Source organism: Myotis lucifugus, unplaced genomic scaffold, assembly GCF_000147115.1.
Source record: "Myotis lucifugus unplaced genomic scaffold, Myoluc2.0 scaffold_77, whole genome shotgun sequence".
Taxonomy (NCBI): Eukaryota; Metazoa; Chordata; class Mammalia; order Chiroptera; family Vespertilionidae; genus Myotis; species Myotis lucifugus.
Window position 1 is genome coordinate 4,360,345 of NW_005871125.1, and position 21,592 is coordinate 4,381,936.

The following is a 21,592-nucleotide window of genomic DNA, read 5'->3' on the forward strand; positions in this document are numbered from 1 at the left end:
CACCGAGCAGCCCACTACAAAGAATTGTCTGGTCCTGAGTTAATAGGGCTGAGGTTGAGGAATACTGGCCAACTGATGAGAATTTCTTTTTCTTTTGTTACCTATTGATTAGCATACCTATCAAAACAGGCAACAATTTCTTAACATCATTTACTCTGCAGTCCATATTGACATTTCTTCAATTATCTAAAAACATCTGGTGTGGCCGCTGCACTGTCGGTGACATCATTCCTTCCCAGCAAGGACAGTGCGCCTCAACTACTAGTACTGACTGCACGAGCCACAGAAACACAGCCATCTCACTGCTACTTGGTCAAATGCGTACACTTTCGGGTGCGTTCCGACATAGTCCCTAAAATGGTATAGTCAGTTCCAATGATAGATCAAAAAGTTACTAATACCAGTGACAAAGGGAAAGCCTCCCAAGCGAGGGAAAGCAATGAGCCCCCTTTGTGCTAAGTAAGGCGGCCTGCGGGGAAGCCCCTTTCCTTTGGGACGCTAAGAGGGCGCCCAGTGCATCACAGTTGTAGTGCTCCGGCTCTGCACTCCTGAGACAGCCCTGGAGCGTTAATGCCTCTGTAAGTGCCTCCCTTTCCAGAGCCCATGGAAGCCCTCTGGCACAGGACTCCAGCTCAGTGATGGGAAGTTGAGCCAGCGTTGGCCGTGAGCAGATTATAGACACCTTACTCTGCATGTGACGGGGGAAAGACAGCACGGATAGATCAATACGGAAGTGGGAAAGCCAGTCGAGACAAACAGAAACGGGATAAGGACGGAGAGCTATCACTTCATTAGTCTTTAGGCGCTTGGTCAAAAAATGGGGTGATGGGGTGGATGCAGGTCATAGACGGCAGGTCCTCCAGCTAAGTTTACTAACACATTGCTGGCGGTTACCGGATTTGAAGGTAGTGTTGGAAGCACAGCATTCTCATCACTCTCCACCTCCTACACACACACACACACACACACACACACACACCTCTGATTTGTCCTTCTGGTTTTAAATCGAGATGCTGTAAATGCAAAATGGCTTGGGCCCAACTTACAGGGACCCTGCTGCTGCAAAACAGCTGTTCTCAGGAAGGAGCCATGGATGGGACCACCTCTGGCTCCATCCAGCAGCCGGTCATCAGAGGTCCATTTCCTCTGGGCCCGGACTATTGGAGGCGGAGGACCGGCAGGGAAGGTCCTGGTGGGCGCTGCCCGCAGAGCTGCCTGGAGTGAGGGCCAGCCTCCTCTGCCTCCTAGTCCTTATTACAGTGGCAGACACTCACTCAGCAGTAGCCACAGAGCATAGAACAATTTTTATGAAGAAAAACTAGCCTCCAGCAAAGGCAATCAGACAAGTGCAGATACCAGAGAAAAGCCAAGTTCTCATTTGGAAATGCTAGAAAAGATAGGCTCACAGTGGGGGGAGGAGCTTTTTCTCATCGAATCTTTCCGCATAGCAGTCGGGGCATCATCCTGGTGGGAATTTCTGACATCACCAGATCGCTTTACCTCTACTGGGGACCTCAGTTCTGAAATCCACAGCTGTCTTTCGTTGATAAACTGCCTTGGTCTAATTATCCCTATGGAAAGAATGACTGCTTTATGAAACTTAGTTTTCCCACTACCTGGTCGCTATCCATTTTGCTGATTTTGACAAACTTTAAAGTAATTTAGTTGCTCATTATGATGCTTCCTGATAGTCCACATCTCTTTCATAGCTGCATGGGTTTGTGCCAAGCTGTTGTTCATCTTGAGAGCTAAATCTGCTTTAGTAGATCCCTCCCCCTCCTCTCCACCACTACTATTGCCTCCACCACTACTAAACGCTAGTTGCTGTGTAGGTCAGTGATGGCGAACCTTTTGAGCTCGGCGTGTCAGCATTTTGAAAAACCCTAACTTAACTCTGGTGCCATGTCACATATAGAAATTTTTTGATATTTGCAACCATAGTAAAGCAAAGTCTTTTTTTTAAAGTGTATATATGTACTACCACTTTCTTTTTTAAATATATTTTATTGATTTTTTACAGAGAGGAAGGGAGAGGGATAGAGAGTCAGAAACATCAATGAGAGAGAAACATCAGCTGCCTCCTGCACACCCCCCACTGGGATGCGCCTGCAATCAAGGCACATGCCCTTGACCGGAATTGAACCCAGGACCCTTCAGTCTGCAGGCCGACGCTCCATCCACTGAGCCAAACCGGTCAGGGCAAAGTCTTATATTTTTGATATTTATTTTATATATTTAAATGCCATTTAACAAAAAAAATCAACCAAAAAAATGAGTTCACGTGTCACCTCTGACACGTGTGTCATAGGTTCGCCATCACTGGTGTAGATGTTCCCTTCAAAGCCACCACTGACCACATTGCTGTGTGCTCTAATGACCAGAGCAGCCCTTGCTTCCCACACCCCTCCCCTAGAAGCTGGCATCAGTGTGTGGTAGCAGCAGTGGAGGAGATCCTGGTGAAGACCCAGGTTGTAGTTATGTCAAGAGTTACAGCCCCTCACTGGTGGCCGTGGCAAGGTGATGGGCCCCAGCACAGGCTACCCCTGACCTGTGTGTCATATCCCAAAGCCAGACCCAGAGGACAATCACAGAAAGCATCTCTATTGCTTTAGGCAGAAAGACAGACACTGTTGAGAGGCAGAGCAATGGAAGTTGAGGCTCTCAAGGTCTCCCTGCCCGGGGCCCTCAAGATCCCTGCTCAGCTTAAACACCTGCTTCCTCATAGGTTCGCTCAGGTTCTGTGAGATCTATGTCAAACGCCAGATTGGACAGTCACAGATTCCAACTTTAAACTCTGCGGAACGGCCAAGCAAATTAGCCTCCATTTTCTTCTGCTTTTCATAAACTCCTCCTCATCTTTCCAAAGTCAGTGCAGCCATCTCAGTGACTTCTCTCCCTACGTAGAAGTAAATAGTCCCCCTTCTGCAAAAGATTGCCTGGGGGACATTGTTTTGTATCTACTTATTCTACGTAGGTCTCTTCTTCTAGATCATTGGCCACTGGCGGTCAAAACTCAAATATTACTCATCTTTATGTCTACAGCACCCAGCACAGGCCCTAACACACACACTTTATAAATAATCAATAAATAGCTATATATGGAACTAAACCAATTTATTTAATCAGTGTGCCTTGATTGCTTGATATCATTACTGTAAAGAGTGTCAAAGCATGAAAGACCAAATTCATATGTGAACGGCCTCACTTCTGTCATCTCATCCCCACACACGTGTCCCTACACAATCTGACTGTGGGTCCTGGAAGGTCCACTTTATGACGACGAGCAGTGACACAATCATACACGAGACTGCAGATTTCCTGTGTAAGTCTGCAGCATTACCTGTGCATGGACTGTCTGTACCTACTCACCTAGAGTTGAAAGTTACCCATCCACACACATGTGCCTCAAGATTCTCCTGGTCCCCTTAACAAAGTGGCTTCCTCATAAAACCTGGCTTTGTACTCCATGGAGATTACAAATTTAAAGTTACAAACCAGCATTCATTCCCCTCTCTAACAATTTAGTACAGAAGATTGGCTTTTTCTTCAATCTGTTGCTGGGTGGTGATATGGCATCACTGAACTGGGTACAACAGAATCCAATATAAAGGTCTTATTAAAGGAAATGAAACAGCTGATTGATGCCAACTGGATACACTGTGGAATATTTGCATACCTGTGGGGAGCACACACACTGACCTTTTAAATGGCTTCATGCGCCGTGATTTTAATTCAGGTTTAGTTTGATCTTTCAGATTCCTGCTCCCTTCATGGTTGAAAGGCATTCCATATTCATCTGATAGAATAATATGCATAATCTGTCAAGGCAGAGACCTGTTCCATTATTCTCTGCAGCCTGTAGCTTATGCTACATTCAGCTACAAAGGTGTGAGGGTTCAGCAGTGAACAGGTGGTTGGGGAAACTCTTTGAGGAGGTAGTGGAGTCGATCAAAGCCTGTTAGGTAATCTTAAGAGGATGTTTCATGTGTTCTTGATTCACAGAGATGGAAGGAACCTTAGGGAGCATAGATGGAAGTCACTTGCCTCTGGGCCATGACAGTTAACATTCTTTGAGCTACATGGATGCACACGTGTCATTCATGAAAGGAGATTCCATTGTCAACATTATTCAACTGCAGTTTTAAGTAACTTTCCTTAATAAAAAGATTTTCTTACATCTGACCAACATTTTTTTGTATTACAGTTTCTCTGCTGAGTTACTTTTTTTCACAGTGGAGATGAAATAAATCATTCAGCACCTTCTTACTGCATAACAAGTATATATAGGACTCTCCTCATCACCACCAGGCATTGTTTCAATTCTGTTCTGCCTTCCAATACACTGGTCATCTTTATTATCGTCACAATCCTGGCCAAGTTCCCCAAATCCACAAATGTCAATTTTTGCAATCCATTATTTACGAGCACTCGGTAGCATGAGTAATGAGGTGGTGACTGCTTAGTCCTGGAATGTTATGTAGGGTGAATATTTTTCCAAATTGGACTTGCTTTAGAAAAGCAACATTTATTTAAACGTCTCTCATGTGACAGGCACAGTGCTGATTTTTGAACTATGTTTCCATTAGATCATTCTGCCAGAAGGAAATTAATGCAACTGGAGAGGTGGAGGAGCCAGTGTGGGCTTTAGTCCCCAAAGAGGCCGGGTGAGGGCTGCAGATTTGGGCAGGAACCACCATGGCAAAAAGGCAGCAAATGAAGCCTTTCATACATGTTCCTTACACCAGTGACTGCTTTACATAATTTCCTCTATTGCCATGGAATTGCAGAGTACTAGGCTGACATACTAGGAAGGTCATCATAATAGCAAGTCCACAACATCAGGCATGGTGATAGTTTGCCATCCAGGAAAGAGCCCAGCTCCACCACCTAGTACTAATGGGACTTTGGAAAGGTTGTCTAATGTCTATGAACCTCATTTTCCTTCTTTGTGAAGTTGGGTATTAAGTGGTGCATTATAGTATTTTCACGAGGATTATGTGAGATAATACATGCAAAGGGCTGAGCCCATGATAGCTATTATTTCATGCAGTTATCTATTTGCTACTTAGGGTTTTGTAGGAATGGAGTCCCTGTACCTGTTTTCTTGCACTTTATCAACCAGGTCACCATGATTTCTTCCTAATACTCAACTGAAATCTGTCCAGTGTGAGGTAGCTTTTGTTGTGGTTGTTGACTTTCTTCCATGTCCTCTAGTGACAGTTAATCAAATATTTTAGTACTAGTCACAATCATAGGGCATTTTCCACCTACTATACATGCCTTATTGCATTTAATCCATCCTCTGTCCTCTCCCTATGAAACCACTATCCCACAGTGGTCCCATGAGACCTGGCTAGAGCCCTACCCCACTGTAACTCTGTTTATCTCTGAGAAATAGTTTGGCCTTTGGTTAATAGTTCCCTCTCCAGAAGGAGACAGTTAAAATGTCCCAGACCAAGACAGCCATGGAATTGGCCTCCCGGAGACTTCAAACCTCTTGAGCATCACCACGATGACAACAGAAGGTGCCATAAAAGATCCAAAAAAGAGGCAAAATCCTGGTTCTGAGAAGACCACCACTGGTTTCCCCTTATCTGCTGAGACCACTCCTCCATTTCTCTCCTTCTCTATCCACATCTCTGAACCCAAGCCCATGAGAAATTGATCTGAGAGCTACTAGGCTCCCACTTCTTCATTCTCTGGTCATTGAGTTGCTAAATAAAGCTCATTTTCGGTTTCATAATTGGTTTTGCAACACCTAATGGACAAAGAACCGGCTTGGGGTCCCAGAAAGGGGGATTTTGGGCAACAAAATCATATTACAGGTGAGAGAACCAAGTCTCAGAGATATCAAAGAAGGCCCCTGAGACCACACAGGTAGAGCCTGGATTCTAACTTAGTCTTTCTCCCCTTTTTCCTCAGTCATGTTGCCCACAAGACATATATTTAGTCTCTTTTTTTGTTAGACTAAATAATCCCCTTTTCTCCACTTTGGCAATCAGCTACTGATTTAAAAAATATGTATATCATTTTAGAAACATAAATCATGTTACCTATTTCAAATCCTTTTTGGAATGAATAATAATGATGATGTTGGGTTACATGTGAAAGGTGTGTTTTAAATATGAGTGGAAAACTAAACCAATGATTAGTAGTAGCAGGTCCAAATTATTTCAGGATTCGTTAGTTTTGACCAAGTTAGAAGGATTAATATTTTCCATCTCATGACACCTTTACTTACAGGTTAACAGGCTTTAACTGAACATGATCCTGGTAGTAGGAGTGTGCATCAAGTCCACCTATGAAATCAACTGAAAATATAACATAGCCCAATATGAATAAATGTCTAAATAAACACACACATCATAGTAGGTGTTTAAAATAGAACACATATAAATAATATTAACAAAAATACCTGTCTATCACAAAACGGAAAAACGTGTGCTTAATATAAAGGACAGCTCAAAATATTATCCATGGTTAAAAAATGGGGACATTTTAAGAAACACAAAGATGTGGGCATGTAGTGACTGAAAAATCACGGATGTTGTTGGTTTTAGTGAAAAATGAAGTCACATTAAATAGCATTATATTTAAAATAATGTGTTTGTCCTTAGGCATAGAGCTATGGCCTTTCCCCTTACATATCAAAAGCTGTATCTTCTCATCTTGTTGCCAGAATCCATTCTATTCTTAAGAATATTTATTGCACTGTTAGAAAGACCTCTGAGAAGTCACATAATCTATGTCCATGCCTTCTTCCTCAAACCATCCTTGACAAATAGGCATCTGCCTTTTGCAAAGAAGGTTTCGTCTCCTCTCTGGTAGCACAGTACTTTCTCACAGTCTGCATAGAATCACTGTTCTTGTGATATTCATTCTTTCTCCCTGTCTTCATCACAGCCTCTGTCTTTCTTCTCCGATCCTAATGTCCATGGCTAATGTTAGTTCATTATTTCTGTGTGTTTTTTTGTAGTTTATCACAAGTATAATTACTTTACAGCAAGCATTGGTTTTATTCTAGCACTCTGATGTGAGCAGGTACCTGGACATTTAGGGACATTGAACTCTCAGTGTGTGTGTGTGTGTGTGTGTGTAGATACACAGTATATGGGGGACATTAAATCATATCCTCAGCTCAAGACAGGCACTTCCGTGCACAGTGATTTAGAGTGAGATGATCCACTTAAGCTCTAGACACACTTGTCAATCCCTGATCTGCTCTATCCTTTGCCTCCACTGGAGAAGCTGAGGTGAGACTGGGTCCATTAAAGCTTCGCCAGAGCACAGTGCAGACAGAGCCTTGGAGTCCCGTGGGGCACATAGCAACCAGGTGGGAAGACCCTTTTCCAGGTAATCCCCCTGGAGGCCAGAGGAGCCTGAAGCTTATTTTTTTCCTACCACTTCAGGTCAGGTCAGTCCCCTGGACACCACCTTCGGAGAGAAGCAGTGAGAGGGGATTCCATCTAAGACATGAAAAGATTTTCCCAGGGAGAATAAGCAGTGCCTGAAGGGACCGTTTACATGGTCAAAGTTTTTTTTTTTTAAATTAGATTAGACACTTAGTCAAACATTCACTTCTTCACCCTGCTGACCAATGAGCGAGAATTTTAAAGGAAGATAACATTGACTAAAAGTTGCACGAGCATATCATTGACAAAGGCACCTTTGAAAGTTAAAGAGGTTATTAAAAATAATCACATTTATAAACATGTACACTTATGAATAAATGATTCAATTAAAATTATATCCAAAATAAAATTATAAAAATAAAGACAGCATATATATTGTATGCACTGAAACAAAATAAAAAGCAAACTTTATATTGATTATTTGAATATTAGAATGTAACATTAACAGAATCATTACTTTAAGTATAAATTCATATACTGCTGTAAATCTACTCCTTAGGCATCTACATCTCTAACTCACCATATCACCGGTATTTTTTGGGGAAGAATATACATATAGTATATGTATATATATTCAATATGGTTTTATTAATTTCATAAATTTATTTACAAGATTACTCAAAATTTCTTTTTATTATTATTGTTAATTTTGAAATTAATGATCTCAATGACTGTATAAATCATAATATCTTTAATTAAGGAATTTTGCCAATGACTGCCTTGCAGGGTATGGTTGTCCTAGATGACCTAATGACCATGGAGTGTGGGACACAAAAGCTGTAGCAAACAGCAGGCTGTTATTGATATTATTGATACATTTATCTTATTCTGATGACACATTCTCACAAACTATTGATTTCCAATATTTCAAAAGCCCTGTTTAGCTGGGGGTAATGATTTGCCAGAATTCCAACATTCTCTTCCCTCTCGTTCCCAGAAGTCTGTCTGTCCTTGAGGAACCTGTATTGAATTTGTGTCTAGTTTGATTTTCTCATATTTGGGAGGAGTAGCTACTTTGGAGGAGGGAAATTGATTAGTGCACCACATTTTGAAGCCTGAGGTTTCACCCTCTATGAGCGCATGAAGGAAAATAAGCGCAGTGGAAGCAGAATTTGTGGGGTTAAGTGTCAAGTAGAATCGAGGCTTGCCCTTTCTCCAGGGCTGGTGTTATTTCATGAGGTAGGTTCCCTTTGGGGCAAATGACCCTCCCAGTGCTCACGTGACCCGCCTGAGTGCACACTCACGACCTGGCCGAGAGCACACATGACACTCTCATCACCATTTGTTTAGCTTTGACTGCAATGCTTTTACCCTCTACTCCTTCCCCGCCCCCCCCCAATAGCACAAACCCTGAGGGGAGATCGCTCTCCCTAAGATTTCTTTCAGGTAATATATCTCCTTTGTGCACTTTTCCTTTAATGTTTCCAGTGCTATTCCTTTAGTGATATCATTATTCTAGTTATTCTGTAAGGATCCCATGGACTGTCTTTAGCATTTTGTCTTCAATGCTTGTGTGGGGGAAACCAGGTTAGTATAGTGTCCCTACAGAGTGCTTTGTTAATAAGCAACTACCACTGTGACTTCTCCCTCTGACTTGCAAGAGTCATATCACATTGATAAAGATGCCTGTAACATATTGGCTCCCACATACACGTCTTAGTTTTTGTTTTCTCACATTTGGAAAGAAAGTAGCTAGTTTGTTTCCTCTTTTTTACTGGAATCATCTTTAATAGGACATTTTCTATTCTCTTTAAAGTTATTCAGCTTTCTTAAACCCATACGCATTGTGCTCTATTTTCCTACAGGGGATATATGCTTAACCCTTCAGTTAGTCTTCATCAGTGATTGGATTGAATGGCTGCTTACTGTGGTCACCTACAGTTTGCCTTTAACGAAGGCCCTTTCACAGTTTTTATAATTTTTCAATTACTGTCTGTTCAGAATCACTGGTGGCTGAAGGCCATTTTGTCACCAGTGCTGGGTTTATTAGAGAGAAAATTTTATTCTAGAGAAAACAAGATTAAAAAAAAATCCTGAACACACCTCTCGTTTCTATTTTTGAAACTCCCTTTTCATTGTCACTTGGCTACATTTCCAGCTTTTGTTCCTCTCCTGGGTTCAGGCCTGTGGAATCAGATTTTCCCATAATCATTGCCGACAGTTTCTTCCCACTTAAACATTTCTAAGAGTGGATAATACTTAATAAAGGAATAATGAATTTCTAAAATCTCTTTGGGGTTAATAAAGCAGAATGGAATGGCTGAGAGGAAAATTTATGCTCAGAAAGGTAAGGGCTAAAAGCAGTTTTATAAATTTGTCTAAACAGTTTATAACTTCTTCCCTATGTAATATATTTTTTCTTGGTTATTTATCTCCCCCCCCAATATATCTTTATTATTCTTACTTAAATCTAGCCAATGTTTTACTTTGCTCTATAAATAAAGTGACAAACATGTTGCCTTTGAAATCTCTCTATAACTCCTTTTTTACTGTCTACTTCTACAGTTTTAGATATTTCCCCTCTGACTATTATTTTCTCTTTTTGTTTTATGGCCTCTATTATTGTTTTAGGTTTTCCCTTTCCTAGTACAATCAACATACAAAAAAAGCCATTTCTTCTGAGATCTCTTTGATAAATCCTTTCCTCCTGTGAATTACTGCCCAAAGAAAATGGAATCTGATCATATTCTTTCCAAGATTAAATCCACTCATTGACTTCACATTATCTAGCAAAGCATCCCAACTGGTGTGACCTGAGTAGGTTCAGAGGTGACACGATATCGATTCTCTCATTCTTTGGAGTGTGTGTGTGTGTGTGTGTGTGTGTGTGTGTGTGTGTGTTCACTGAGCGAGGCTTAGGTTAGCTAGCCCACTGGGCCAGTCAGTTCTTTCTGAAAGAAAAGTAATTCATTTACCACAGAGTGCCTTATAATTGTTAGCGTTCTCTGTGAATGCCAAGATATTAAATAGATTGGGAGTCACTGCTGTAAGACTCCAAGGTCCCTGAAAGAATGATCCTGCCATTCATGTAGTGAAGAGAACATACACAACTACTCATCACTTCCAGTGTAACGCAGGTTCCCCCAGATCTCTGAATGTTCCACGGTTCCCCAAGCTCTTTTTGACATTCCTCCCCTCTCCCAGTATTTAAAATGCACTCTCTTTGTTCTCTTCCTAGCCATGTCATATTCTTCACACGTTCTGAGGAGCCAAGCTTGGTGCCCCGAGACATAGTTAGCCTCTGCTTTTTTTTCTGTGCATCTGATTCACTTTGTACAGACCATTATCTGCACTTCGTTCTTATGTAATTATTTACATGCCTGGCCCACTTACTAGAATGTAAGATCTCTGGGGAAAGGGACCAAGTCTTATTTTTTCTATATCCTTGTGGTCTAACACACAGAAGTCTTTCAATAACTGCTTCTTGCATGAACTAATCAATAAATCAACAAAATATTGGGCTATTTAAGCTTGTTTAAAGCTCAAAGTGAACCACTAATATGCTAGCTCTGGACTAGAAATACTTTTGGATATGGACGGGTCACTGACTTCAGAACAAGAGGAGTTATGAGAGAAATGAAGAATCCCATCAAACGTTTAAATGTCTACAAGCATTGGCAACCTACCTAGAATAGAAAGAATACAGAATTCTGAGGCAATATGATTGAAAGAAGCAAATAGAATGGAATGCTAACAGAGTGTTGAAAGACAGGTTGACAAGTGCCTTTGAGCACATGGGAAGAAGCACATGGGAAGACATAAAATGTTTTAAAGAGTTAGCAAGTGTAAAACCAACCAAAAAGAAACTCTTCATAGGAATAAATCCTTTCTACTCAAATCTAATGTCATCCGAGTCCTGGTGTTGTGGGCCGCTGAATTAGTCACATTTGAAGCACATGGAATGAGATTTCCTCTTGTTCCACCAACTATTAAAAAAAAGCAGCTCTGTTAAATCGGTTAAAGTAGAGGAAACTCAGAATCCCCTTGTAAGTTAGATTCTGCTTCCCAGCTGAAAATCCCTCAACATGTAGCAACCTCAAATTGTTTAAGAATCTTATTTACTGGAGAAATGCATTTCCAAAAGAGGGAAATGACTATAGGGAGAACAAAGTGAGCCAATTCCACAATTTTAATACTCTTTTATGAAGTACAGAGTAGGAGTTGCAATCATTGGGATAATCTGTGTTTACCTGGTAAGTAAAATCTTTGTGATTCTTAACATAATCAGACGGATCGTCTTAGACCTGGCAGATTCACACTGTAAAACCAATTCAAAATTTGAATTGGACAATTAAATTTACACTCGTGATTTTATGTTGGAAGACATGGGGATATTTTATTAAAGTTGTATAATATTTAAGAGTATATGTAGACTATTGAATTTAAGTAGATCAAAAAGTTACTAAAAGTCCAATGGAATATTATTCATCCTTATAAAGACATGAACTTGTGATGCATGCTACAATTTAGATGAGCTTTGAAAACATTATGGTAAGTGAAATAAGTCAGACACAGAAGGACAAATACTGTGTGATTCCATTTATGTGAGGTTCCCAGAATAGGTAAATACATAGAGCTTACAGGGACTGGTGGGGTGGGGAGAGGGAGGTGAGAAGTCATTGTTTATGGGTACAACGCTTCTGTGTGGGATGATGAAAAAGTTCTGGAAATGGATAGTGGTGATGGTTGCCCAACATTCTGAGTGTACTTAATGGCACACTTAAAAGTGTTCAAATGGTTAATTTGACATTATGCATATTTTACCACAATAAAAAGAAACAAGAAGTCCCCCAAAAACGCTTATTAAAATTTACTAGATTTTTAAATGGAATACTGAGAGGTCTATATAGCACTTAAAGCTTAAGAAAACACAGGTTTTAAAAAAATGTGTCACTTGAATACATTGCATGCTGATTTAAAACCCTGAATAGCTATAATTATAATTTTCTGTGCAGAAAAGTTTCCTTCATGGACATCAGAAATGGGCAGTGATGCCTGAGAGAGTTCATCTATGTACAGTTTTCACGATGGGCTCCTGTTATTCAAATTTCTTTCTTATGTAAAAAAAAAATGTCCACAGCTGGTCTTTTTTGGAAAGCTCCCTTTACTTAGAATTAGTGGCGCTTGCTTTTTATTAGAGGACGATTTTAAGAGAGCTGCAGCTTCCTGAAATAACATGGCCTTCAGGGCACGAACATGGACACTCATTCCCAGGTTATTGGACACCAGAAGCAATAAATTGGGACCCTCCTAAACCTATCACGCAGGAATGTTTGCTGGGAGGAAAGAATAGCCCATTGAAATGTAGTATCTTACAAAAGCATGGCTTTTGCTTGAAAAAAACAAAACAAAACAAAACACTTACCAACCAACCAAACAAAAAACACCAGGGCACAGAAAACTGACCATTAAAATATTTCTTTCAAAATGTAGGAAAATGGGGAAAAACGTGGAATGAAAGTCCTAAAGGAACTCAGGCCTCCACCTGCTGCCTCGTGTCTTTGTTGTCTCAATTAGGAGGAGAACACAGTCAGTGGGACACCCTGGCTTCAACTCTAGGACTCATAACTAAGTCTTTGTTTCCCTTCAATAAAAAAATAAACATTTAATTTACTTGTCCAAATAAACGTGTAGGTGAATGAATAGAAAAGGAGGCAAATATAGAACAAATGAAAACAAAATATTTAAGGCTAGGCTGTGCACTGTCTTTTCTCACAACATGTAAAGAAATGGTATGCTTTTCATCATTCTCACGTAGCCTTCCTGCTGAACACAGGGTTCAAAATTAAGTCCCAGATACAATCTGCCTTTTAATTCACTATTCTTGTGCGAGTCAACAGGTCAGGAATGTCCAGGTTACCTTTTGACCCTCTGGAGCACCCAATCTGCAGCGGCTTCTGAAGTTAAAGCCTTTGTTTTTTCTGGAAGCTTCTTCCGGGAAGTGATTCCCCATGCCCTTGCTGTTCCTTCTTTCAGGAATGCTCTCCTCCTGCCTCTTACCTCACAGGCTCCTTTTTCTCCTTTTCTGTCTCAGCTTCAGTGCCATCTCCTCTAAGAGCTTTCCAGGCCCCCAGGAGGCACTGGAGCATTTGTGAAAAGCCTGAAATGCTCTACCCACTTGAGTGGTAGGAGGTCCTCTGGGGAGGCCCTGACATACCCTCCTGGTGCTCCTCAGCGACTTGCACCTCAAAGGCACTTATCATTGTGCTCCCGAGTTATGTGGTCAACTCTCCTCCAAGAAATGGCTCAGTGACCAAAGTCCCTTCACTACTGCAGTTTGATCACTTTCAACATGTGGCTACCAAAGCTTCTATGTGTGTCTGCATCCACCAGGTAGAAAGGGGAAGAGCATGAGGACCACATGGGGATGTTATTTAGGGAATAGGCCTGGCAGTGGGCACATCTCTTCTGCTCCCGTCCATGATCTAGAATTCAGTTTTCTTGGGGACACCTAACTGCAGGGAGCTGCTGGGAGAAGAACGAACCAATGGGGTTTAGCGAATAGCTGGCTAGTCTCTGACACAGGCTGGTACATAGCTATTATAAAATTTGTGAAGGTGGTATTGAATGAATAAAGACTGGGAAGCCTGATACGTTTTGCAGTTGATTGAACTGTATGTAGCAAAGAGAGCTGTATTTGGGATACACCATGATCTCTAATGTACACTTTCTGTTCTTACAATCAAAGAGAGAGCAAGAGAGAACTAGAGAGAGAGAGAGAGAGAGAGAGAGAGAGAGAGAGATCTTGTTTTCCTCCGTGAAGAAAAAATGAAAGGCTATTAGGTATAATTTAGAATGATTTTACTTTGTACCCCATACAATTTAGGAGGAGAGAAATATGCTTTTACTTCTCTCCAACTTTATTTTCATGTTGGCATTCAAATTATGTGAATACTCCCACATATATCACTTAGATTCCTGTTTCAAATATTGTTCCAGGAAGAACACTAAATTAATGTTTTCTCTTGGTTAAGAAAGTACTTACTACTATAAAGTACATGAAAATGAGTATTCCATATCTTCTTCTTGGGTCCCAGTGGGCCTCTGGGTGGGGTGGGGAGGGTGGCAGGATGGACTAGGCCAGCCAGAGGCAAGAGGATGGGCACACCAAGCAGGCTTCAATTTTCTACAGCTGACTCCAGGGAGCAATTACTTCCCTTCCTCTCTGGCCAGTTGTCCCAGCTGGCTGGGGTCCCCACCCAGAACCCCCTTCTGGGCTGAAGCCTGAAGAACAAGTGATCAGGGGACTGGGTCAGGAAGACAGAGGCTCCAGGCACCCTACCACCCACATCAGCCAGCACCAGCACATGCCTTTGACCTCGGCCTCTCCTGTGGGTGCGTGAATCCAGCTCTTGCCTGTAGATTTATGCTGGGAGAAGACCTCCCCGCCTTTCTGCATGCAGCGCACCCCTCCCCCTTCTCCCTGTGCCCTTCTCTCTGTCTTGTCTCCCTGTCTGGTCAGGAACTGTTTGCAAGAGAAGCAATATCTCAGTGTTTTGTATATACAACCACTCTTGTAGCCTTTGTTTGTTTGTTATTGTAGAGAAACAGATTCTTTATATGCTTTGTAAGATTGATACTATATATATATATATATATATATATATATATATATATATATATATATATCTTGAGAATGTTATGTACTATTCTGCTATCTAAAAGGGCTAAACACCTGTTTTATTGCCTGGTCTTATTTTAAAATGCTTCTGTTTTATTGTCTTACTTTATTTAAAATGCTTCCTTCTAGCAGTGTGAGTATAAGCTGTATACTAAGGAGAGTGGTTCACATTTTAAGGACTTAATGATAAATAATCACTCCAAAAGTAGCCAGGGCGAGTATTCAAAATTTGTTACCTATAGCTGCATCAGAAATATGCTTAATTTGCATCAGGATATTAGAAGTAATTTTTAATTGATAAAATAAATGATATTCAAGAGATGGGCTTGCCTGGCAAAACTCAAGAAGATGGGATTGTCTGGAAAATCAGAAGGGAAATTTTTCAAAGAGGGAGCAGTCAACAGTGACCAAAGCCATCAATTATAATGAAGCTCAATAATATCTAAGTGATTTTGACAATTAGAAGGTCATTGCTGGCCGCTGAGAGAGCATTTTCAGTGATAATATAGGACAGGAGGCCAGGCAGCAGCAGGCTGACAGAGAATGGGAGGTGAGAAAGTGAACACTAAGCCTGGACTACTTTATAGAAAGGTGATGGGATAAAGAAGTATAAATTTGCAGTTATTAAAATAGTCACGGGGATGTAAAGTACAGACTAGGGAATATAGACAATAATCTATCTACAGTGGGGCCTTGACTTACGAGTGTCCCGACTAACGAGTTTTTCGAGATACTAGCTGTCTCTTGGCCGATTTTTTGCTTTGAGTTGCGAGCTAAAATTCGGGTTATGAGCCAGCTTCAGATATCCCACCGCTAGTTGGCGCAGCGAACGTCACAGTGAACGCCACAACATCAGCCCAGCATCACGTGTCTCACTCGTTCACTTTAATGATTTGACATACGAGTAATTTGAGTTATGAGCTCGGTCACGGAACGAATTAAACTCGTAAGTCAAGGCCCCACTGTATATATATATATAAAAGCCTATGTGACTGTTACAACCAGTTGACCGAACGACTGGTTGCTATGATGTGCACTGACCACCAGGGGGAAGATGCTCAATGCAGGAGCTGCCCCCGGGTGGTCAGTGTGCTCCCGCAGCAAACCTTCCATGGCTGGCCAACTTCCCATGGTCCCTCCCCGCCGGCTGGCTGGCCCCGATTGGCCCCTATCAGGACTGGGCAAGATGGCCTGATCAGCCCTGATCACCATCCAGGCTGAGAGACTCAACTGTGCACAAATTCATGCACCGAGCCTCTAGTATTATAGTAATTATGCCTGGTGTTAGATGGGTACTAGACTTATTAGGGTGATCACCTTGTGAGTTATACAAATGTCTAGTCACTATGCTTTACAACTGAAATGAATACAATATTGTGTGTCAACAGTAATGGAAAAGTAAAAGATAATTATTTAACAAAAATGAAAAGTCTGAATGTGGAGGGAAGCAGCACAAGAGACAGGGAAGGTAAATGCCTACCAGGGGAGTCTGGGTAATTTCTTTTGTTATGTGACTCTATTTATAAGGTGAGGAAAAAGATGCAATGGGAGGGAGAAACTGGACAGGGAGAGAGGGGAAGAGAGAGGAGAGAGAAAGAGAGAGAGAGAGAGAGAGAGAGAGAGAGAGAGAGAGAGAGAGAGAGAGAAAGAGAGAGAGAGAGAGAAAAGAGAGAGAAAAAGTAGTTAATGGAGCAACTATTAAAAGCCACACAAGCCACAGGACAGAATGAAGGCCTGCTTGAGGAAAAATAAAGAAAATCATGGATAAATGAAGGTAGTTCCCATGGCTTGGTACTTGTGGGAATCCATACCTCCTGGCTTTCATTTTCTTTGGGAAGAGCCTTAGGGTGGAGGAGGAAAGGTGCCAAGAATTACATCACCACTTTGGATTTCATGTCCCTAAAATAGGGGTGGGGTTCCAAAGTCCTTGAAATGAGGATAGGAAAATCTAAGACTGTAGTGTTTGTTGTTTTAAATAGGCTCTTTCACATTCCACATTGGGATCGCAGTATCTCACCATCACTATTGGGTCACAGTATAACCCCAGAGGAGCCTATAACCTTTGGTATAGGACAGTGGTTGGCAAACCTCGGCTAGCGAGCCACATGCGGCTCTTTAGCCCCTTGAGTGTGACTCTTCCACAAAATACTACGTGCGGGCGCGCATGTACAGTGCGATTGAAACTTCATGGCCCATGCGCAGAAGTCGGTTTTCGGCCTGGGCGAGTCTATTTTGAAGAAGTGGTGTTAGAAGAAGTGGGCATATGTTCACTGAGGTCGACCCCTGAGATTGAGGACGTTTTTAGCAAAGGCCAGCTTAGGAGTACTCTAATTAAGTTAATAACAATGTACCTACCTATATAGTTCAAGTTTAAGAAATTTGGCTCTCAAAAGAAATTTCAGTCCTTGTACTGTTGATATTTGGCTCTGTTGACTAATGATTTTGCCGACCACTGGTATAGGAGAAATCTGAGGCTCAGGGCAGTGAGGAGGCCTCCTAGTGAGTTGCGGGGAGGGAGTAGGGCTCTTGTTCTCCAGGCTGCACTACCAGATAGGGCTGCAGAGGTGCTGGTTCCTACAAGACTGGCAGAGCCGCTAACCTTTCCCCCAGAGTTGTAAGGGCTGTGGTTCTCCTGCCTCACTGAGCCCATCTGGAGAGAGGACAGCCTGCTTTCCCAAGGAAAGCAAGGCCTCAGGCCTTCAGCTCCTGGGTTTAAAGTGTAAGGCTGCAGTTTTAAGGGAACTGGAGGAGGCACTGAGGAGGACCAGGAGAGAGGTTGGAAGGGCAGGGTGGCCAGCTTACGTGTCACAGTGTGAAGTTGCCTCAGGGCCAGTGGATGCAGGCGCGTGCTTCTCTCCACATCAGTGGGCAGCATAGAGACAGATGTAGAGAATGAGAGGCTAATGTACCTGCTGTGGGGCTGGCAGAACTAGCCCAGTGGGAGAACTGAGAAGGGTGGGGGTGGGGGGGTTGGGATAAAGGTATTGAATTTAGAATTAAAATGGAAACACAGGGGAGTTTGGCAGAACCCTGTCAGCTGCTCTGCCTGCTGGGCTCCTAAATCTTCCCACTAATAACCCAGAGTGAAACCATCGCACAGGATCCACATAAAATCCTCACAGCACATGTTTTCTTACTGTGCATTTCGGGTGCCGTGAGGCTGCGGATTTTTAAATTTGTTGCTCCCTCATAATCACATCTGGTCCCCAAATCCCGCATCTTCCATTTGGTACCATCTGGATGGCAGATCCTTCATTCTTCCTTCTCCACCGAAGGACATGGATCACAGCGTGGGGCCATTGGTCACAGTGATAACAGAGCTCCCCTCTGCCTGAAGCAGGGGGCTAGAGAGAGCCAGGCAGGCAGTTGTGAAGAGGGCTTGCTTTAGGGCTGAGGCAAGGCAGAGAGATCAGGATGTCTTGAAACAGCTGCCACCATTTACCATTTGTAAATGAATGACGAAGAAAATGGAGGCACTTGGTTGTACTTTGAGATAACCTCCCAGCCACAGGGACCTCATCCACTGAGCTGAGTGCTTTTGGGATCCCCTAATAGGTGATATGACTTGTAAATGGGCACAGAGCTAGATATTGGTAGAGTAAGGACCACCTTCATTTAAATCATTTCTAACATCCAGTTTCCAGTGGAAACAGAAAATTACCATCCCCCTTTTCTGTCAAAACAGGCAGGCCAGTTTGTAACCAATGAAAATTTTCAGGGAATTTAAGTGCACAAACCATTTATACTTTATTGTGAATGAATCAGCTTTTTTGTGCAGTGCAGGGAATGGAAAATTTAAATTTTCATAAGGTGTGAGGAAAAAGATGAGAGATAATGTAAAGACATGGGAGCATTTTCCCTACCATGTGTTTTGTTAAATAAACATTTACTGATGTCCTGTGCTGTTCCATATACCGAATCAGGTCACGGGATCCTTGGGACATGAACCCTATCCTCTAGAAGTGGGGCACCCTGTTAATGAAGAAACAAGTGAAGCAGGTTCAGAGACATGTTTAGGCCTACTGAGCCATGGCGGGGGGCGGGGGGGGGGGAGGGGAGGTGCCCTCAGGAAGACTGTTAAGGAACATATAGGACTTGTTAGTGACTTGAAGGGAGGTGAAGTTGTCTCATTTGGTGATTGACTAGATGAGGGAGAAGTTGAGGAATATGCCCAAGGTTCTAGCTTGTGTGAGGCATGATCATTCACATAAATGGAGATAGAATATAGAAAAGGAAGAACTTTCTCCGCCATCTCTACCAGTGGAAATCCTTGGTAGTCCATTTGTTTGAGATAACATCCCAGCCACGGGGACCTTATCCATTGAGCTGAATGCCTATGAGATCCCATAACACAGCGGTTCTCAACCTGTGGGTCGCGACCCCTTTGGGGGTAGAACGATCCTTTCACAGGGGTCGCCTAAGACCATCGGAAAACACATATATAATTACATATTGTTTTTGTGATTAATCACTATGCTTTAATTATGTTCAATTTGTAATAATGAAAATACATCCTGCATATCAGATATTTACATGACGATTCATAACAGTAGCAAAATTACAGTTATGAAGTAGCAACGAAAATAATTTTATGGTTGGGGGTCACCACAACATGAGGAACTGTATTAAAAGGTCGAGGCATTAGGAAGGTTGAGAACCACTGCCATAACAGGTGATATGACTTGTAAATGGGCACAGAGCTAGAACTTGGTAGAGCTAGGGCCACCTACAGTTTCTCTTCCAATGCTCCTTATTATCTATTGTATATAGTGTCCATTGTGTCAGGAAATGGGCTACGCCCTGGGGATATCATGATGTAAAAATTGCGATTGTGTTAAATGTCCCCAAATGCAGTGTATAATGAAAGCATATAATAATATATCACAGATGCCCTCATCTAGCCTGAGGAAGAAAGTGTCAAATTGGGAAAGAGAGAGTCAAGCTGAGATCTGAAAGATGTATAAAGTTAGTGAAAAAGCGTGGTGTGAGGAGGTGTGGAAAAGATGCACAGACTTAGAAAAACAGATGTGGTTGGAGATGAGGAAGTGAGGAGAGTAGAAAAATATGGCTGTAGAGAGTTCCTGGTCAGACTTAAATATAGGAGTCCTGGTTCAGTGAGATAGGCATTCATCTAGGCTCCATGTCACTGTGAGTGTAGCGCTGACTTTGCAGCTGATTCTAGAAAGAGGGCTCTCTATCTTGCCCCTGTGGAGAGTCCCCACTTGGTTCACTGTTTTGGGTATTTGGGTGCTTATAATATTATTCTTTTTTTAAAAAATTATTTATTGCTTAAAGTATTACAAAGAGTATTACATATGTCTCCTTTTTTTTTCCCCGCCCTTGACAATTCCCTGGCCTCCCCTACCCCCCAGTGTCTTATGTCCATTGGTTATGCTTATATCCATGCATACAAGTCCTTCGGTTGATCTCTTACTGCCCCACCCCTCTTGCCCCCCAACCCTCCTGGCCTTCCCGCTGTAGTTTGACTGTCTGTTCGAGGCAGCTCTGCCTCTGTATCTACTTTTGTTCATAAGTTTATAATGGTCTCTATTATCCATGAATGAGTGAGATCATGTGGCATTTTTCCTTCATTGACTGGCTTATTTCACTTAGCATAATGCTCTCCAGTTCCATCCATGCTGTTGCAAATGGTAAGAGTTCCTTCTTTTTTACAGCAGCATAGTATTCCATTATGTAGATGTACCACAGTTTTCTAATCCGTTCATCTACTGATGGGCACTTAGGCTGTTTCCAGATCTTAGCTATGGTGAATTGTGCTGCTATGAACATAGGGGTGCATATATCCTTTCTGATTGGTGTTTCTGTTTTCTTGGGATATATTCCTAGAAGTGGGATCACGGGGTCAAATGGGAGTTCCATTTTTAGTTTTTTGAGGAAACTATAATATTATTCTTGAGAAACTGTCTTAATAACCCACCAAAGGACTGGAAGTCTATCTCTGAATCATAACACTGTAGCTAGGATCCTATTCTGTGCTGCTCAACTTTCCCAGGTGTGGGCTGCCCCAAATCACCACCCTGTTGGGCCTGCCTCTCTGACAGTGGGTCTGTCCCCTGGGCCATATTTTGTACTTGGATTCAGTCTGTGAATGCACCAACTTTCCAAGTCTCCGTTCCCTCTGAGATGTTTTGTCCAGGAATCGACAAGCTCTTTCTCTGATGTGGTATAGTGGAGGTTTAATTCATCTTCCAATATCTTGACATTCTAAATTACAAAAATTCCATTCAATTATGTTTAAGAGATACAGGACCTCAAATAATTGCAAATGCATCAGGCATCTCACTAAATTCTGAACACAAGGCATAGTCATTTCATTAGATTTGAAAATCTTGGGATCTTGAAATACATTTTGAAAAATAAGTTGCTAGGCCAAGAGAATACATTTAACATATACACTCAACAAACATTTCTTAATTGGATGCTAAGCATTTTTCTAGGCTCTATGGTTCTATCAGGGACCAGAGTAAAGATCCTGCCCTCACAGATCTATTCTGATTGCTAGTACTTTTGTAGCTATTTGGTAGTCATCTTGGCAAAT

General features: G+C 42.0%; 1 protein-coding gene across 1 annotated transcript in view; it reads right to left on the reverse strand.

Annotated features, from left to right (window-relative positions):
• Positions 1-21,592, reverse strand: part of NKAIN3 (sodium/potassium transporting ATPase interacting 3) — a 193,458-nt gene that overhangs the window by 3,290 nt on the left and 168,576 nt on the right. The window contains exons 6-7 of the mRNA XM_023755501.1: positions 6,250-6,311; positions 5,581-5,589 (exon numbers count right to left, since the gene is read on the reverse strand). Of these exons, the coding sequence (XP_023611269.1) occupies positions 5,581-5,589; positions 6,250-6,311 (71 nt within the window). The remainder of the gene's footprint in view (positions 1-5,580; positions 5,590-6,249; positions 6,312-21,592) is intronic.